General features: G+C 37.9%; 1 protein-coding gene across 4 annotated transcripts in view; it reads right to left on the reverse strand.

The window, feature by feature from the left end:
- Window positions 1-1,915: 1,915 nt before the first annotated feature.
- The window catches only part of STK3 (serine/threonine kinase 3), a 134,507-nt gene continuing 114,753 nt past the window's right edge, over window positions 1,916-21,669 (reverse strand). For all 4 annotated transcript variants that reach the window (XM_069005212.1, XM_069005213.1, XM_069005214.1 and 1 more), the window contains one exon: window positions 1,916-2,451. In XM_069005212.1, coding sequence (XP_068861313.1) covers window positions 2,293-2,451 — 159 coding nt within the window. In that variant the 3' untranslated portion in view covers window positions 1,916-2,292. The remainder of the gene's footprint in view (window positions 2,452-21,669) is intronic.

The raw sequence follows: 21,669 nt of genomic DNA on the forward strand, positions 1-21,669 counted from the left end.
TGTGAAAAGTTCAAGACTGAGTAGGGGAAAATCTAGCTGCTGAGGATGAAGGTAAGAATGTCTAGACAATGACACTTTGCTTAAAAGGCACACCCAGAAAAGGCAAGCTAAGTTCCTCTCCTGATGGTTTCAAATGTGTTTTATATTTTATCTTACATATACATATAGATATGAATATATATGTGTGTATATCTACACATATCAATGTATGCACACACACCTTTTGAGTTTTTGAGAATGAAAGTTCAAGAAGTAGAAATAACTTTAAATAAATAAGAACCATACTAATAGGGGGAAATTGGTACTGTTATTTTTTCCTGCATTATGATTATAATCTAATGACACAGTGATATGTTTATACCATTTTTTCCTTACATCATTTCATTGTATAAATGTGAGGCATAAGACTACCAGCTCCATTTTATCTTGCCTAAAGTAATTTTTATGGATCTTCTGTGTTCTTGCATTTTCACATGGAATGGTCATTGCTCTAAGAAGTATGAAGAGAGCTGAGGATAAGGATGTGCTAACAATCACAATTAAGATTTATTTGACTCTGGGGTTTACATGTCAGAGCATGGTGTGCATGCAAACACACAGAGAATGACAAGGACAGCGATGGCTGTATATGGCTCAAACCCAAGTCCTGGTACCAGCATGGCTGTAGAATGCTGATCCTGTAAGAACTTCTGGTCTCCATTGGCATAAGCTTTATGACATAACGCATCATTTCCAAAATCAGCACTGTTCAATCTTAATGGTCCACATATGTTGACAATTAATGTTAAGAGGTATGAGATGATTACTAACTTCCAGAAAATGTTTAACAGAAGATGCCCATATAGTAGTCACCATTAAAAGTTTAACAGCTGAAGGCTGAATGTAAAGATCTTTTCAGCTGAAAGAAGTCTGACTATCACAGTGAAGTTATTTACATACAAGGCAACAATAGTAAAGATTTCAATAGAGAACACAGTAGATTGTTCAGAGAATGGAACACATTTTCTGCTAAGTCTGAAATACTTCTCACAATGTTGTAAATTCTACCAATAGATATTCCACAACATAAACCAGACAAGAACTTGTAAAAAGCTATTAAGATCTTGGTCCTGCATTTCTGATTCCCCAAAATCTACCAACAGAAGACTATAGGAATTTTGAATGTTTAGCAATCGCAGGACAACCCCCTCAGAACACTATTGAATGTTGCTTCTTTTCTATACTTATTAAATATAAGTATTCAATTTATTTTCTTTGGTTTTTAAATTACTATCCCTTTGTAGCTATAATGTGAAAACAAACAAACCCCAAAGCACTAATAATTCCCCTCTCCCCTCAAAACAGTGATTAAAAAAACCCCAAATGAACCAAAAAACATATCCAGAAAGTGTAGCTGTTATTTCATTATAAAACTACGGTGCAAAATAGAGGTTTATACTGGTCAGAATTGCAATAGCAATTGGAAGTTTACATTGAAGGAGTGACTGTAAGTATTGCTTCTCCTGAATAACAAAAATTAAAACTGATTAGGCACTTGTTTTCTTGTTTAATGACAGCTGACTCAGTGTGCGTACAAATGACAGAAATACTCTCTCAAAGAATGCTCTGTAGTGTAACAACTGTACTACTCAACTACACCAGTCCCTGATTCAGGAAAGCAGAAAAACATGTGCCTATTACTTACTTTATTCCTAAATCTTACTGCTATGAATGGGCTGGATACATGTTCAAGTGCTGTCCTGAATCGGGATAAATTGGTGTTTTAAAAGATAATACAGTGGTGAGCAGCTTTTCATTATACTACAATACCAATCTTATCTAATTTGACTCTGCTCTCCCCAGTATTATCCTAATACTTCCCAACAGAAAACAGGCATAAAATAAATAGGATAACCAAAGATTACATAATAAATATGCTACTAAGTGGGAGAAAAATACATTGCAATATAAGGCTCGGTAGTGTTGCACAATCAAGAAATCATTCCAGGTGCTCCAAAACACAATTCCCAATGTACAACACCAAGTTACCACCACACACCTGAAAAAAATTGGGAAGTAATAGATTAAACTTCTATCACATTAAACATTTGAAAATGCAAACAAGTGGTAATGTGTTTGCTGCCTTTGCAGAACACCATATGTATATTCTTGACTGCTCCAATTGTCACTGCTTGTGAAGGAAAATTTAACAGATTGGAGTTTTGAAAACTCTCATAATCGAATTCCTTCTGACTTACAAAGTTACCAGTGTCCACACTGACTCATAGTATTATGTTTGAAAGTAAAACCAACTCAGAAATTTTGCTGCCTCCGTTTCTTTGCATCCATCGCGTCTAGGATAGGTTGCCTCTTTGCAGTGTACCTCTGACGAAGCTCCTCAATTTCTCGTTCCATCATAGGGTCCAAAGCCTTTAATCTCATCTGTAATTCTTCTAAACTCAGATTCTTTAACTGTAAAACAACCAAACAAAAAAGAATCCCACAAAAAATATTAGAAACTGTTTTCAACAAAAATGAAAAACCACTGCCTTTTGTAAGCCTTTAGTTTACAGCTGAAGGGTTTTTACACACTTAAGAGTGTATGTATACTTACATATAACTGTTGATATAGCCAAAAGACTTAGTGTGTTCCACAGTAAATAACACCATATGAAATCAAACACACATAGTTTTAATTAAAAAAAAAACCAACCTTTTCAAATCTTGCAAATAAATTGCAAATAGATCCAGGGCTGGAGTTTAACTCATTAGGCTGAAAAAAGCATGCCACAGAATAGAAATATATATATATACATACTCATGTATATAAATTATATTGCATAATCAAATACTTCTTACCGAACTTCTGTCTCTTATAGAAGCCTGAAAAATAGAGAGCTGTTGTAAGTAATACCCTGACAGATATTATGGGGTACTTTCTGATAAGAATGACAAGGCACCTGTCTTCCCCAGCAGACCAGTGTCAGAACTAGTCAAAACAAATTGCTAACAGTGTTTAAGTAATACATGAAATAACTTCCTGAATTTATGGTGGGTTACCTTTGACCAAGTTCTTTTCTTTCCAAAGATATTTTCTCAAAATGTTTAATGGTTCATTACATTTTGCTCATTAAAAGTGACTGTTCATACAACATGTAAATGATTTCACTGCCTTGCTGGCTGCTGCCAACAAAGGTTGGAGTCTTGTCAGATACTGGGGCAGGTCAGGCACTACTGTTCCACCTGCTATTGCAGGGAATGATCTGCATTTGAAATGCGTTCTTTGTCCGGCCTATGTGGTTTTTTCCTGATGTAATTTAGTGCCTTTCTGTACTTCTCTCTTGTCAGAACTGCCAATGTGCCAATGATTCTTCACCACTGTGAAAAATATCAACAAATTTCAAATAGCACATATAACTTCCTCTTAAGAAAGGGATAATCTTTATTTTGTTTGCAAATATTCTGATACTGCAAACAAGCACACTACCTAACTCGTGGGGAGAAAAAAAAGAATTTTCTGAATCAACTACTAATGAGTCAGTATTTCATTCATGAATCTAGGGCAGGCTTCCATCAACACAGTCTGATCTGTTTTCCCCAATGAATGAACTGCTACTTTTGATCTTTATTTTTATCAGCAATTGAGGCATACAAATTAGCAACACATACTGCTACATACAGTCCAAAGCCCAACATTATGACTTCTACTAACAGACCACATTGTACATAGTAAACAACCTAAAGTCATAATACAGAGAGCAGACATATCAGAAATGCATAGCAGAGCATGTGGAAAAGATGAACATTTTTATGCAACATCATTTTAACCATAAGATTCCTAATGAAGAAGAGAATTAAACCCCAGATATCAAAACACCTTCGAGGACCAAAGATCCCAAGATCTGTATGAGACCTCAGATATGCCCAGCACTGTTGGTCTTACAGAATCACAGAATATGCCGAGTTCGAAGGGACCCACAAGGATCATCGATGTCCAACTCCTGGCCCTGAACAGTACAGCCACAAGAGTCGCATCACATGCCTGGTAACATTGTTCAAACAGTTCTTTAACTCTGTCAGGCTTGGTGCTGTGACCACTTCCCTGGGGAGCTGTTCCAGTGCCCAACCTTCCTCTGGGTGAAGAACCTTTTCCTGATATCCAGCCTAAACCTCCCCTGACACAAGTTCAGGCCATTCCCTTGGGTCCTGTCACTGGGGTACACAGAGAAGGGATCAGTGTCTGCTCCTCTTCTTCCCCTCACGAGGAAGTTGTAGACAACAATGAAATTTCCCCTGAACAGGAAATTTCCAGGCTGAACAGACCAAGTTCTTCATATGGCTTCCCCTCCAGACCCTTCACCATCTTTGTTGTCGTCCTTCGGACACTCTGTTTGCCCTCCCTTGCTTTCTCCCAAGGACTCTTCTCCTTATGAAGGAAAGAGTTGCCTCCCAAGGCATCAAATATCATCCAGTTTACTGCACTCTTCCCATATGACATATAGAAAAAAGGATGGGGGAAAGGAATTCCACAGTCACCAAGACTTTTGCAGAAAAAGACCTTTTAATTTTTCAGAGAAAGAAAAGATTAAAAACCTTTCTATTCTACTTGATTTTTAGCCCATTGGTATATGTAACTGGCACATGACACACTTTTCAGTGAAGATATTCTCTCAGAGGAGTTAAGTGTCAGAGATTTTAAGTATAATGGGAAGAGATGACAGTGCCGACTCCACTGTTTAACTGATCCCACAGCACAGATGAGAGGAGCAATAAACCCACGTGTGACAGGAATAATGTATTTAGCACGTGTGACAGGAATAATGCATTTGGGGCTCCACAGACCAGCAAATGCCTATGGTAGACACTGAATAATCTTCTGCATGTGTTTTGTGAGACTGCCAGTGATGAAGTCCCTACCCGCTCTTGACCAGTCTGGACAGCCACTTATGCTCTCTCAGTCAGCACTGCAGACATCAGGGTTACACTACACAGAATAGACTCCAACTGATGTAATCATGTAATTATTCTGCCCTGAAAAACATTTTTCATAAATCAGCGGAGAAGAATGTGGTGGGTGAGTTTTTATTTAAATTTCAATCAAGAAACAGAGCCAGCAAACAGAATTAACTACTCTTTAAAGATCACAGACAGCTGGGATGAATATTAAAATATAAAAAAAACGAATTTTTTAAGCCAGAGACTGAGAATCTTTTGGAATTATCTCAGACATGTCACCCAGGAGATCCAGATAGCCACGGTACTCACCTATATGAACAGCTGATGCTCAGGATATTTAAAGGAAGAAAGTGGCAGAAAACAGAAGAGTTAGGAAGGTCTTGTCTATCTGACATCAGGTGAGAAAACCATGTTATCAGCCACAGCTGAATCTGGGAAATATCTGTGTGTGTCTGTGCACATTTATGCCTACTTGGCAAATTTAAAAATATATTTCTTTGACTTCTGTCTGTGCTATAGGTATTACTTCACAAAACCTAAAAGCCTGCAGTAATTCAAACACTGAATGCAACAGCAAATATATCAAATAAGATGTGTAGAAATAACTCAAACAAGATACTTAATTACTCCTACGTAATTTATTGCCCTGCATGATAAATATTTTGGTTCAAATTCTTAAAGCAACAGAGCTCAGCATTCATTTACTTCCACTTGCAAACAGTTTGCAATTTAAACTGCCATAAATAATTCACCAAGTAGCTTGTTGTTGTAACTACTGGGGCTACTGGCATTAATGGGAAGGGAGAGAGAAGCATTCAGCAGTACAAGCTACAGGAATTCAGAAAGGCTTTAAATTGTATTTCAGTAGCTTTTTAAAAGGTTATAACTGTAACAAATAAATCGTTACAATTACAATTGTAATCAGGATAGCATTTGTGTGACAATAATAGATAGTTTCAATTTCTGCCACTCCACGTAATGGATTCAATCATGTACTATCAGAGATCAAACACCCACAACCACACAAGAGACAGCAATTAATGTCAGGATGGGCTACTTCCAAGGCAGAGGTCTTTAGTGAATGGCATTTCTGGTAGCAGTGTTTGCCTTCACTGGGACCCTTTATTTCACCAGGTAATCGCACGGGTTTGGGAAAGGAATAGTCCAAACTCCAGCTTGTAAAGCCACACACAGACACAGCCTTTTAGAGTGAGTACACATACCCCGTTTTCCAGAAGAAAGATTAGCTGTACAAAAAACCCCACTTTTCTCCTTAAAGGTGTATTTGTCAACATAATCATTAAAGAGAGCTACAATGTATAAGGGAAGCAAATTGAACAAGGAAGTCAAACCACTACCAGATCCAGATGACATTGAACAATTTCTCCTTGAAGCTGATGTATTCTGAAGTCACAGTCACATGCAAAGAAACCTCACTGAATTTCTCTGCTTTGCTAGAGCAAGGGAAATCAACTCTGCCTACGAAGAGACCAGAAAACAGTCATCCTTATGGGACAAGCTTCCAGTGCTGCAAGCTGAGTGCCAGCAGCTCCTGCCTCGACCTTCTCCCCTCCCTGATCAGGGGGAAATCCTGGTGGAAGGCAACCTTTCAGAAAGGAGGTCCATCAACCCAAGTTTCCAGTGGCAGAAGTATCTTTCAGCAGCACCAACCCAAGCTGGGACAAATAGCACAGAATAGAAGCATAACTAACCTTCTGACTGAACTAAAATTTTCAGTTATAATCTTTGGAAAAGGCAACGCAGCCACACACTTGGGAGACCAGTAAGTCTGGAAACTTGGTACACTTTACCTCAAACTTCTAGCAAATGGAACACCAATCATTTAACTCCTCCTTGCTCATTTTTCAGCTTATTTGTAATAGGTTAGAGGCTTTTCCAGGAAACGCCACGTGTAGAAGTTAAAAAGGAGCAGAACAGATAAGGAATTGTTAGCAAGCTTTTCTTAATGTGACTGTCCTCATTAAGCTGGGATACAGTAAAAATCCCAAAGCTGAGGCAGCTCTGGGCACGAAGTGTTCTAGTTGCCACCAGAGCACTGGCCAGAGGTACAAGTGCTCCACAGACAGGCGCACTGCCCTTGTGTGAAGGTGGTAGGAACCACTGCTAATCAATCTGGGGGTTTACAATAATCCAGCATAATCATGCAAGGTTTGTTGAATACAGTGCAAATTAGCATGTCATCAGAAGAGTATTTCCTGTTGTAGTGGGTTGACCCTGTCTGGATGCCAGGCACACACAAAAGCTGGTCTATCACTCCTGCAACTGGACAGGAGAGAGAAGATATAACAAAGATTCATGAGCTTGAGATAAGGTCTGGGAGAGATCACTCACCAAATTCTATCATGGGCCAAACAGAACTGAATTGGGGATATTAATTAAATTTACTTATAACAAAATCAGAGCAGGATAACGAGAAGTCAAATGGATCTTAAAAACAACTTCCCTCCACCCCTCCCTCCTTCCCAGCTCTACCTCCTTCCCCCAGCAGCAGAGGGAGACAAGGAATGGAGGTTATGATCAGTTTATCACATGTTATTTCTGCTGCTGCTCAGGGACAGGAGTCCTTCCTCTGCTCCAGTGTGGGGTCCCTCCCATGGGAGACAGTCCTTCATAAACTTCCCCAGTGTGAGTCCATCCCATGGGCATCAGTCTGCACAAACTGCTGCAATGTGGGTCACTCTTCCACAGGGTGCAGGCCTTCCAGGACAGGCTGCTCCAGCGTGGGTCACACACAGGGTCACAAGTCCTACCAGGAAACCTGCTCCAGCATGGGCTCCTCTCTCCACAGGCATGCAGGCTCCTGCCAGGAGCCTGCTCCAGCATGGGCCTCCTACAGATTCACGAATCTCTTTCCAGCATCCACCTGCTCCGGTGTGGGCCTTCTCCACAAGCTGCAGGTGGATCTCTGCATCCCCATTTACCTCCATGAACTGTAAGGGCAGTCACCTCACCAGAGGCTGCAATTGAACCTTAGCTCCAGCGCCTGGAGCTGAACCTCCTCCCTCACTTCTCCACTGACCTTGGTGTCTGCAGAGTTGCTGCTCTCACATAGTCTCAACTCTGCTCTTCTCTGGCCACAATTACCACAGCACATTACCTTTCTTTTCCTTCTTAAATATGTTATCACAGAGGCATTACTACCATTCCTGACTGGCTTGGCCTTGGCCAGTAGCAGGTCCAGAGCTGGCTGCCACTGGCTCTGCTGGACACAGGGGAAGCTTCTGGCAGCTTCTCACAGAAGCCACCCTGCTATCAAAACCTGGCCACACAAATCCAATACATCTATGCAGAAAACATTCTTACTCTGGTCAATACTGGTTCCAGGTGCTTGTTTTTTTCACACGTCTTCAAACAGTGACACACAAGGAACTCCTTCCTCACATACTGATGCAGTCACCTCCCACAACCAAACTTCTGCAAGGGAAGTGCAACAAGTTTTACTTTTTTGTCTTTTGATCTAACTTCTTGCCTCCCATATGGACGAGGTTCATTTGGATCACTATTTTCAGCAAATCAAAGAATAATTACTTGCAGTCAATACTACTGCCTGTGGGAGGACTCACACTATCTTACATATTTTGGTTACAATCCTCATACTGATGAAAATTCCAGCCAAAAGGGGCACGTGGAAAATAGGTGTGCATTCCTGTCTACAGACCTGAGACCTGTAGCAACAAGCTCAGAAGGAAAGAGATAAAGTACAATCAAAAATAGACTCTCAGAAGTCATGAAGTCAAAGAGCACAATGTAAATCCTGACTAGTGGCTTCCCCATGTGTCCAGCATAGGAGTCAGCAGGAAGGACATATATCCAAGATACTTGGTGGGGCTTGCAGTCCATGGATTTAGGTGAGGGGGTCTGGAACTCAATAGCCACATTTGGCCAGCATGTATCTGTAGCCAACCAAACTTTTCAAGGGGCGGAAGCTAAAATTGTGGTGGATATAGAACACTATACTCTTAATCCGTTCTGGACAGCAAGAGAGGTAAATAAAACCTCTATGCCAATTATGTTTTCAATATGATAAAAGTAGATTTAATTATTAATTCCATAATGCATGAGTTACCATTGCAAACCTCCAGTCTATCGAAGTAAATTATGAAATACTGCTATTTAGCTGGTGCAGTGAAAACAAGCAAATTTATTTTTAGGGTTTAAATCGTTAAGAAAGTAGATATTCAGTCAAAAAGTAATCTGTATCAAGTTTGTTGTGTTTACTTGAAAAAACAAATTCTTCCTAGCAACTGCTCAAATGAATCTTACATGCAACATGCCTATTAGGGGCCTTTGATTAAAAAAATATGGATTGTTAATACTATATTCTGAGTCATCTATTTTCCCATCTGCTAGTAATTCCTACAATATGAATTATCAACAGAATGGCTAACAACAACTATTGCATCAATGACAACTGCAAAAGGGGGTTGCCCATAGCACCTTCGAAGATTTAACCAGTGCGTTGGATTGTCTTGTGTGCTAGTGGTCTCAGGTAACAGACACTTTCCTCTCCAGCTGTTCACTTCCCTCTGCTGAGTAGAGTGTTCTTTTCTCTGCTGGAATCAGCTCCACTGATGGCTTCAAACTCTTTTTCATTACTGGTATAAAAAGTTAGACTTGAGTCAGAATCCAAAAGTTACAAGGTGGGCCTTTCTGACCAATTTATCTCTACTATGAATTCACATCCAAAATCTGTGAATCCCACTAATAAAAAAGTTGTCACATGTTTGTGTGCAAGGAAATACTCCACAGCTACTGTTGTCTGTTCAGCTGCTCCTGTGCAGCAACAGGAGGAGAACTGCTTTATGTTTGCTTATACAGCAAATCCTGCTGACCCTGTCTAAGCAGTGTCAGGTGAGGATGAGCCATCTCAGGCACCCACTGGCCACACACCAGAGCTCTGACTTGCTGCCATCCCCACTCCTGCAGTCACTACAGTGAGCAAATCGGTCACAAGAAAACAAACTTGGATGGGGAATAGAGGGAGAGCATTTATTTCAGGGTGTCAAAAGAGCAAGAATCCTTGTTGCAGTGCGCAAAGTTATACAAATATAAAAGGGACCTCATTTACTGTAACAATTTATAGAAGAGAAGGACTGACAACTTAACTGTCAAAAGCCAAAGTTCATTCCACAGGACTGCAGTCATCTTAAGCATCTTGGAGGGTAAAATAAGCATATAAGAGAAAACTAAAGATGGACAAGTTCATGTATTTTTAAAATGTTTTTCTAGGGATAAAACTGTATATAAATTCTCAATTATTAATCCCTATTTTCACTAATAGAATTCTCTTTGCTCTAAATTAAAGCTGAATATAATTTTAGCAACACAAAGCTAAATCTTAGTCACTACCATCAATATTTTTCAGCTCTAGGAGACTTCTCTTAGCTTCATATAAAGTGACATTTCAATAGATATCACCAGCAGGAACAAAGTGTACAGAAGGAAAAAGTCCTACCATTCTCTCTTTCCTATGACATTTACACAGTGTATATTGTTACACTCCATGCTAGGGTCTACTGAAGCATGACACTTTAATTTGCTATCACCTTCTCTTTAGAATTTCATCATCCATCATAGACATTTTAAAAACTACTTTTAGAGTATCACAGGCAAAAATTCACAGTTGGAAATCTCTCAGAGAAAATCTTGGTGGCTTTTTATATACTGTGATTTTCTATACCAGGAATCTCAAGCTTAATTGTACAGTTTGTCCTGAAGAATACTATAAATGTTTACGGATGCTCCCAACAGAGTAAATAAGCTAAAGATTAGGAAACACACTCCATCTGGATACTCACCATACTGTTTAAACTTCATTGCAAATATATCCACACATTGTTGATGACAAAGTAGCTACCACACGTGATCTAAAAATATGCAGGATTTCCCCCCCAGCCCCTTCTGCTTTTGGAGGAAAAAAAAAAAAGTATGGGAAGAAAAAACAAACAAAATAACCCCCAAACCATCCTTTTAAATATTACCAAGGGAAGATATGAAGGTTTAAAAGGAAAAGGAATTCTTCAGCTAAAGCTCTTAGTATGGCAAGTAAGTAGCATCAAAAAGTCAGCATTTTATCTTTATTAATCTGTAGCTCTCCAGGGCAAGTGCTTCTAAATTATCCTTCATACTGAGCTCAGCTAACAGCAGGTAAATTACAGTGCCCTTGAATTCACCATATCACATTTCAGCTACTGCAGCTATCATTCAGCTACATAAACTCAAATGTTACCCTTATATCCAAAAGTTTTCTCAAGTTAAGGCACTGCCTCCCTGACATCTGATTCGTCCATGAAAAGAGCATTTTAAAATACTCAGTAAATAATGGTATTTTATTTTTGTAAAATTTTACTGATCTACACATAAATGCAAGCTGTATTAGGAACAAAGATATAAGCTATTAGAGATGAGAAACCATTAAAAAAAAATTTAAGACACCAAAATATTGTAAAGAAAAATTAAAAAATAAAAAAGATGCTCCTAGTTTTGCTAAAATATTTTGTAAATGCAAAACTGTAGTGAAAAGTTAAGGAACTTGAAGTAGAAGCCCTGAAGTTAAAAAAAAAGCTGTATTAAAATCTAAAAATTCATCGAATACACAATGATATAATTTAAAGCTGTTTTTCCTCAATAGTCCATTTAAGATTCTTTTTAAAACAGAAAGAAAAATGGAAACTCATTTAATAGTGAGTTAGGACATACAATGCATGCACAGCAATAACTCTCAGATCCAGAAAAGCATTTAACCTGAAGAGCAATGAAAGGGGGTAGAAGAATTTTAAGTCTCAAACCTTAGTGTCCTACTGAGGGATAATACAAGTGAATCCTAATCTTCCGAGAAGCATAAAAGGTTGATACTCAAAACTAAACCAACAAAACTAAATATTCCTAACAGGAAAAGTCTGCTGGAAGAGAGACACAGCCCCCAGACCCAAAACACACACGCAAATTTGTATCTTATTTGCTGGGAAACCTTGACTTAGTTATATTCTTTATAAGGAAGAAAATTCAGTTTAGTTTGAAACAGCCAATTCAGAAAAGACCTAGGAAAATAACAGATTATCTTCAATAAATGGAAAAATGATAGACATACTGTTTGCTGGGGTTTATTTCATATAGAAAGCTTTCTGGAAGGCACGTACGAGAGGGGGTGGGTTTCAATGACTACTGACACAAGATAGACAGAAAAAATCCTACAATCCAAAAACTCAGGGCAATTTATGAGGTTTATTAATCAGTGGGAGGAGGAAAAAAATACAGCAAGGGCAGCAAAAAACTCCCAAGAAAACCAAGACATCAGTTGAAAGAGGCCTGCAAAACATCAGTAATTGTATAATCTGAACTTGCAGCAACTCAGTAAAGACTGGTCCAAGCAGACAGATTTAACTGAAATCTTTGGCAGAGAGAAGAGGAAAACACTGCCTCAGGAAGGCCTGAAGGTTATCACCTGAGAAAGGGACTGGGGGAGGATGACAGCCAAGCACACCTGAGCCTGCTTAAGCACCAACACATAGCCCATGGATGCTGCACATAGGGACTGACTGCAGTGAACTGGGAGTGGAGAATCAATCCTCCAGCCTGAAGCGACCAGCATCTTTGCCAAACAGCATCAAATTTTCTTTTCTATACAACCTTAAAGATCAAAGAGAAGCACTGTTGACTTTTAAAGAATGCTTCTCGGTCCACAGTTCCTCAAAAATTCTTTATTCTTTCCTCAAACATGTTCTGGGAATCCTTTTTTCCCCACCAGAACTGCTTGGCTACTATTTAGTTTGATGCGGTTCACAGTTTTCCTGAAAGATCTGGGCACACAATAGCAGCATCATGGCCCATAGCACCCCCGGAAGGGGAAGGGTACTGTTCTACTCCTGCATGGCATTCAGCAGCTTGCTGAATCACAGGGGCTGGAGATTTCACTTGCTGAAGGAAGTTTTAATGTTATGAAAACTGGTAAAAATTGTTTAGGAAACTCTTTTATTGTGCACAAGAACTGAACAGATTTTAAAAAATCTCTTTACAACAAAATGATAGTTTATTAAATCTTCCTAATAGTGCCTTCTATTGAAGCCCTATCTATAAATCATACCTATCAGGTACTACAGAGTTTCAGCTGGTTCATTAAAGTAGATTTAGTTTTTCTTTTGGCAAAATGCACCAGCCCCAGATTTGGAAAACACATCATAAATAAACAGTATCAAATAATATTTAATGAACCTGATGAAATCCACTGTATGATGGGCTAAATCTAGTGGACATCTACTGGCTCGCTTTCAATCCAGACTAAACTATATCTAAAATAAGTGAACAAATACAGAAAGGGATATTCTATGAATAACACCACTTAGATAACAGCTTTTAAATCATATACAGTAATCTCTTGTTTTACAAACATGTAGTAGACCACTCTACTACAAATAACATACTAAAAAATATCCTGAATATACAGAACAAGATAATCACTGATAATCTCTCATGTCAAAATTCAAGAGTTCCATGTACCAACATGAAACTAAGAGCAACACTAAATTAAAGTAGAATAGACCACTCATCTTAATGAACAAGAAATCCAGGGAATCTAGACACTGAATAGTACACTTAACCATAATCTAAATCTAGCCTCTAAAACACAATCCACCTTGTGAGAAGTGTGATGCCCCCTCTGCATGAATTTAGAAACTACATTTATTCATTAAGATTCAATGATTCAGTGGCATATTCACTTAGTCCAGAACCACCAAAATCATGTGCCAAAGAAAAATTTTAGTATTTGTCTATGACTCAATATACTATAAATTTAGTATTTATTTTGTCTATGACTCAAACATCAGTGGAATCAAGCCAACAATTATCACAGTTCTTTCTTACCTTCAAGAATTATCTCCTAGGAAGGTCTACAGTATTTATCTATTTGCTTTCTCACAGAGAACAAAGCACCACTAGTTTATTTAATTAGGTTTTTCAGATCATAATCTGCAGATATAGTTTTGACTCACTACTAGATGCAAACAGGTACTGTACAAGTTTCTGTGCCAACGCCGTTCATGAATCCCCATTCAAATTCAGAGTGCTCACTATTCCCCTTCCGCACCTCTGGAGTGAATGATGACAATTACAGAGCCCACAACTGAGGAGTGGTACAAGCTCTGCAAACCCTTTTGATGGGAACCAAGTCTCAGAATAATCTTTCTGGCCTCTCTGCTGGTTTTCCAATCCATCTCTTGAATAATTATCTAGGGTTCAATTAAGGGCTCAGTTTGCTAGACTTAAAAATCCATAAAGAAAAAGAAAATAATTATAAAATCTTATCTATTGCATAGTATATCAACAACGAAAAGGCTACACACACTGCATTTGAACATTAGTAATGCTCAACGTTCAAGCGCAGAACATTGGTAATCTTCTATTGTCTGTAACTTCTAGTCTAAATCCCTCTCAAGAAAAACTGTTGGAAATTTAATCCAGGTTTTAGAATTGATTTTGTGTTCACAATCTGGAAACTGAAGTAGAACCAAAGGCCTAATCTATATTATTTCCAAACCTAACTACCAGGGCAGGAAATAACGTGAACTCTCATCCAGCACATTCCTAGACCACATAAAAAGCATAAGGAAAACGTGAGCTAGACAAATGCATTCCTCTAATGAGAGATGTCAGCACTCAAACAAAATCCATGCTCAATGCAGTCAGCTGCTATACAGCTCACAGGCTCAGCTTTAAATAAAATTATGTTTCACAACTGCACTTTCAGAAATAATTAAAAGCCAAAGAAAAAGTTATTTCAATTTGCAGTGCATTGTAAAAGCAGTTCACTAGCTCTGACCATCTTCATACCAGTGCCTTTCCACAGTAAAGATAAAAATACATGCCCTCGCAATTTATGTAGAGTGCATCACTGGGGTTTCTGCTTACAGAAGATTTATTCCTCAGTTTGAACGGTATCCTACATTCGAAGATACAACACTGAAGAGAGACAAAGCACAAATTTATAGGACTGGTCATGTATTAAGTGTCATTGTTCAGTTTGTAAGAATAGAAAGTGGATGAATAACTCCCTTATCCCTGACAGATCTGATGAATATACATGAGCTTAAACAGATGCAGGAAAACATAGGTTTAGTGTCAAAAGACTGCCTATCTGTCCTGGATTTTAAATATTAATTTAACAATGCACCTGGATTTTTTTCTTGCTCCAGTTATCGCATGTCTGGACGTGCGCACTAGGATTTACTGTCAAAAAAACCCTACTCTCAGAAAGACATGTAAATATACAGCATGCATTCTTGAACTGATTCCCCTTATGTGGCAGAAGGATGCGGGAATGGAGTGAGGAGGAATCATGAGTATCTTTATAACTTCTACATCCCGTCACAAGCAGAAAACAACACTACCTCAGATAGTTTAAAACCTGGCATTATCATACAGCAGCAATTCATAAGAACCTCAAAAATGTAATTATTTAAAGAATCCCCAGTACTAGTATCATCTCCCCTTGTCCCCCAAAAGAGAGAGATGTATTTTCATTTGGAATTCAAATTATTTTCTGGGTAGATTCTATTGGTGACAGAGAAGTCACTTTTGGCATTAAGCCACCATGTTCTGAAAAGCTGCCGCAGTTTTGAATACCAGCTGCCTTGTTGAACTACCCCACATACTGAGTAGTGGACCACTTTTTCCTTGAAGAAATAAACTGCCAGCTCAGATTTGGATGGAGGAAAAATTATACTACTTTTTCTTTGAGACTTGGCATTCTTACAGTCTGAAATCAGAGTGCAATCCAAACCTCGATGTCGCAATATCCTATCACCACAAAAGTTACATTAGCAATTTAAGAATGCTATAGACATGAAGAAGGCAATGTCTTGTTGGGTTTTTTGACATCACTGAAAATGTAAGGTTCTCATTATAATAGTCCTACTTCATCTCACACGCACACCTATGTGCACAAAGTTGAAAACACGAATACTATATAAACTATGAGAATTCACAATGCTGTAAAATCAAATACATTAGAGAAAATTTTTTAAAAATTATTTTGCTACAGTGAAAGTCAAATTCACCAAAGACTCCATTAAAAAACACAAAATGCAAATAATGACTTCATAATATTTTAAGATCTAAAACATACGAAGAGGTATTTTAAAGTAGCAACAGTATCATGTTGCATACAAAAAAAATGTGTGGAACTGGCCTATCAGTTAATTTTGTAAAATAAGTACCTTTGCTTCCATTTTCATTACTGATTCTGACTTTATACTCTCATTCTTGCCCATTTCAATCTCAAACCACATTCTTCTTTCCTCCATCAGTATTGCTTACTGATTTAAATACAATCTCCGAGAAATAGCTTATTCTGTTGATTTTTGACATTAATATCTCCAAATATCTTCCATTCTGGGAGTTTGTACTTATGTCATTTTGATGCCTTAAAAGGCCTCCCAGAAACAGAGACTAGACAGGAGTAAGGGAATAAAAGTAGGTATTTATTTGAAAGGCCTTCAAAGGTACCCCCTGGGGACTCTGAAGCTATTCTCAAAATGGACCCCAAGATGGACCCCAGGTCATGAATTCTTCACTCTTTTATAGGTTTGGTTCATTTGCATAGCAGGGTTAATTCTCCAATTAAAGGTTCAGTTTTCCCCTCTGCTTACCCCCCTTAGAGGCTCTTTGGTTCATACTTTTGGCCTAGGACAGTCTTGGTGCCCTTGGAAAGCAGGGCCGGAGAGGCTTTGTTATGTCTACCTAGCACGAGAGAGCAGAAATTAACAGGCTACAAGAAACCTCAGAGTCGCACACCAAGCAGTACAGAATTTGAAAAATATGAAAAGCTAAAACCTAAGGCATCAATTTGATGGTCTGTATTACACAAGGAATCCTAGTAGTTATGAACTAAATGCCTACTAATCTGGTTGGTGATGATGTTAGAATGCCAGTCACATTTACCAGATCCTGGCCATTAGAATAGTAATAGCAAAGGCATATTTTCAGCAATTTAACAGTTTCTCCTACTTCAACAAATGTATTCTATTTATACTTCCCTAAGTAGAATCACAGTGCATAATAAGCTGCCTAAAAGCAGCAACATTACAAAACTACAAGGTAAATTAATTAATCACATTAATTTCCTTAATTATGCTGAAAATATTTCACCTCCTTCTCAGCAATATAATATCATGCAACATTTTGAAAGCAATATAATTTGAAAATTAGCAGATTTGTTATTTAATGTTGCCATAACAACCATAGAAAATTGTGTAAGAAAATACCAAGCAATAAAGGATGAAATGCCATAGAAACAGATAAGAATAGAACAAGTTGTGTCAGTTCTAGCCTTAAGGAAAATTTTAGGCACAGAAAAGCTCATGGACAGAATTATGAAAAGGTGGAGAAATAGAAAGGGCAGTTAATGTCGGAAAATGAAAAACATAGATGTATGGCATAGTGCCAGCGTTCTCCAGCAGAGATTACATGCAGATTAGTTGAAACCTCTAAGAAAATAAAAGCGCATTAGATAAAAATTCAGCACAGATTATGATAGAAACTTGTTTGACTTTTTGGGTTTTTTTTAATCTCTTGCTTATAACAATACTGCTGCAGTGTTGCACAATATAAATAGTCAAAAGCCCTCGCAGCCTGAATACAGTAATAGCTAAATTACTGCCAGTTTTACATGGTTTTCTAAAATTCCCTCCAGCAGAAGGAACTAACAATTGACTTAGGAAGTTATGAAGGAATTCAAACGTAGAATCTATTTTCCTGTAGGTCAAGCCACTACTGCACTGTATAATGAATGTAAACATGAGATGATATCATTTAATCTCTGCTCCTCACCTTTTCAATGACCTTTCAGAGAAAACATCCTGGAGCCTGAATTTTATTTAACATGGAAGTCATACAGGCTGGATAACATGACGTTCCTACCTATGAGCAAAACATCTTTAACGCATTTATTTCTCCTAAAATAAAAATGTTATACAGATATCTCTGTATCACAGCTAGAGCTGACACACAGACCAGTCAAATGCAGTTCTGTGTACAGTAGAAGAAACAATACATTTACAGCTCTTTGTCTGAAGAATTAACCAAGTCAAAATCAAACCTTTCTCAACTGAAACTCCACTTTGGATGTTATCCACTACCTTATATTGAGAGCAAAATCAAGGAAAACCACTTTCTTATTACACCTCCCTTCTTTCAACGAAGGACAAAAAATCAGATGGCATCAAAATGGAGCTCAAAGATAGTATATTTAGATTTGATACAACAGACATATGGAAACCATTATATAAAGAAGGGAATTGTTGCATAAAATGTTCAGGTGAGATGCAACTTAATGAAAGACAAGAATCTTGGGAGCAGCATAAAAAAGGATAGAGACTAAAGAAGCTTCATTCTATACCAAATCTGACCTAATGACAGGACGTAGCCAAAAGGGCCAGTCCTGCTGTGTGAAACCCTCAGGCTTCCTTGCATGAGGATCTACCAATTCTGCAACTGTACGGTGAGCTGGGAGAGAGGTGAGGACAAGGGGGTGTTGGACATTTTTTGAGCATGACAGACTGACTCAGCTCTCTGGCTATGACTGACACATGGAAGTAACAGAAATGAGCCAGTATCCCCTTCTGCCATGCTTCAATCTTTTCATAGCTCCCATCTCCTGAATAAGCCTGGGGTATGCCACCCATCTGTCCCTGGCTCCAAGATACTGAGGCCACAATCAACCTTTCAGCATGCCAAAGACAACAGCTGACTAGGGGCTTCAGGCTACAACCCATCCTTCAGCACAGGTGTCAATCTGGATCCCTCTTCTCAAGGGGCAAATTAGTAGCCGTAGTATTGAAACTTGGAGCAAATTAACTTCCTTTTAAACCTCCACCTTTGCCAAATTTCGACAATATGACTCAAAAGTTATCAGGACAAACGGCACAATAACATAAATCAGATTTCCTCAAGAAACAGATAAAAAATAATATACAGCTATAATATGCACAAATGTAATCTTTGTACAGGGTGATTAAAAATTTGAAACACAAGTATGATTAAATGTTAGCAGAAAGCACATAGTAAGACTAAGTATCCCATTTTGGGTAGGTATAGGTTGGGAGGGGTAATCACAAAAATCTATGAAAGACGACTGTGCTTTTTATGACAAAGTGAATAAAATTGATTTTATACAGCACAACTTCTAAATCATATAAAGTATTTCCCCCAAAGCTCTGGAACAGGATTAGTAGTTTCTTCAAATTCAGTCTGTGTGCAAAACTGTAAACAAGTAATTTAAATACGAGAGTAGGGGATTCTGCAGGGCTGGGGTCAACCAACAGAGCAGCTTTTCTCTTTCTGGTATTCATAGCACTTTAGGAGAAACACAGAGGAGGTGTATCCTCAGCCCATTTTAGGATTCACCATATATTTAACAGCAAAATAACAATACCAATACCTATACCAAGAAATGGCACAGCATCTGAAAACCCAACAAGCTGTTAAATGAAAACGTTAATACCAGCAAGCAAAGCTTTTGTACCAGTTATTTCTGGTAGACTTAGAAAACACAACTGTAAACTTTTTTCATACTTCACAATATTTTTTAAATGCCAAATGCCTATAGTAAATGTTATGTTACAATCATCAGTCATTACCAGTGGACTACACAATAAATGCTTTTGAAAACCTTTTTATGATGTCATCTTACAATATAACCTATTGCAACAGTTTCTTATGTTCTTATATTTCTTCCTTGTTCCAATAGAACAAGAGTCTAGTACCATACTAATTTATTCTCTATATAAATTTGATCTCCCATTTATAAAAAGAATGTGAATTAGGCCCAATTGTGGATGTAGATGGGGACCTACTCAAGTACTGAAGTTACACAACAATGAATTTTAAAGCACAATCTAACTTATCAATTGTATTTCTAAAAAGCCCTCACACCCTTGAAGAGGAGGAAGTATAATCTTTGAAGAAAAAGTTTCCGGTGTCACTTATTTGAATTTTTATGTTGCTTCAGTGTGACTACTGACCTGTTCAACTAACTGCTCAGGCAGCCCTGGTTTAATTTGGAAGCATTCAAAATCTTCTCTCTCAGAAAAGCCTCCAGCAACTCGGCATCACATCTTCTTACCAGTGTGCAAAAGTATTGCCTTAGCAAAACCACAATAAATTTAAAAGCAGGATACAAACAGCAGAGTCTACAACTGTTGTGACAGCACTGATGAAAATGTTACAATCTTAATACTTCAACAAAAATGTTTTAATTAAAATGTTTCACTGAGGCAATTGCGATTTTACTTTTTACCATAGATTTTGGTTACATTAAAAACAACACAACTAATTAAAATAAAAGCTTAAATAACATTCACAGTTTCATTAGGAGATATTTCACCAGAAAGTGAATGTTTATTGGTAAATTCTCTGTCCAGTGAATTAAAAGGCATCAGTGGCCCTATCGAATATAAAAAACACGGGAAAAGAAATCAGCAAGTACTGCAAAGTAAGTTACCAGACAGCCTACTAAAACTCTCCAAATACTGAGATTCTACAGCACTGCAAGAAAAACCTACCTCATCCCTGAAGTAATTGACACTTTTTAGTGATGAGGACTATACCACTCATCCAGTTTTACCTCATGTTATCCAACATGTAACACTGAGGTCAAAAGGTGTTACTAAAATGACAGGCTACAATTGGTTATTACAACCTGAACTGGAAACCAAAGACAGCGGGGAAAGGAAGGTTTTCACCCACCGTCATCCAGTACAGCACATGGTCCAGGACCATGTAATGAGTTATCACAGTACTTATCCTGTAAATCAGATGGCTTTTCCAAAAGCAAAGTTTGAAGTGCAGCCCAATTGTCTTTAGATTCCCTGTATCACATCCTCATGACATATGTGCTAATTTAAGGGATTCAACTAATTTCAGGTGACTGCTTTGAAAATTTCGAAATTAGAACAAGTCTTACACGGTTACTGTTAGTGACAAAGCTCTGACTGAACATGGATCAGTTTAACCTTTAAATATATATATAGTCTAAGATATCACTTGTTAACATAAGCCTCCCACAGACTAAAAGTAGAAGCCCTTCTATACTTTAAATGTGAAGTTGCCTGGTATAACTACTCTAGAAGGAAGAAATAGAAAGGAAATTTTGGTACAGAACAGTCAGGAAACTCTCCATTAACGATTCCTTCAGATAAGAACTTCCTAAAGCACCAGTGTCAGCATGAGCCTGAAATTTACCAAAACCAGTCTTAAAATATTTACCAAACTCCTGACATGTCTCCTGTAGATCTCTCTAAACTGATACAGTCTTGCTGTCTTTACAGCAAAATTCTCTCTTGCCTGCTTTACAAGTAGACATAGACATAAGAAAAGTAATAAGAAGCATAATTTTTACTCCGTACTTTTGTCCTCAAAAATCAACATATGCTTTTCTTTATGTATTAATGTAGCAAAAAGTCAATAGCAACCACCACAGCAAGGAGAAAAACTCAAAGAATACATCAAGCATGCAAGACATTACTCATACATAAAAAAAAATATTCCATGTTCATGAATGCATTGAGCATAACATTCTACTTAAATTTCACAAAAGGTTAGTTGAGATCATGGGCTATCTGGCACCAGGTACCATGTGCTTACATGAGCGTAAGGCGAAACAAAGCATGAAGTTTGATGGCATAATCGCACAACAAAAGTAAAAAAACCCACATGGAT

The sequence above is a fragment of the Aphelocoma coerulescens genome, chromosome 2 (assembly GCF_041296385.1).
Source record: "Aphelocoma coerulescens isolate FSJ_1873_10779 chromosome 2, UR_Acoe_1.0, whole genome shotgun sequence".
In the NCBI taxonomy this organism is placed as follows: Eukaryota; Metazoa; Chordata; class Aves; order Passeriformes; family Corvidae; genus Aphelocoma; species Aphelocoma coerulescens.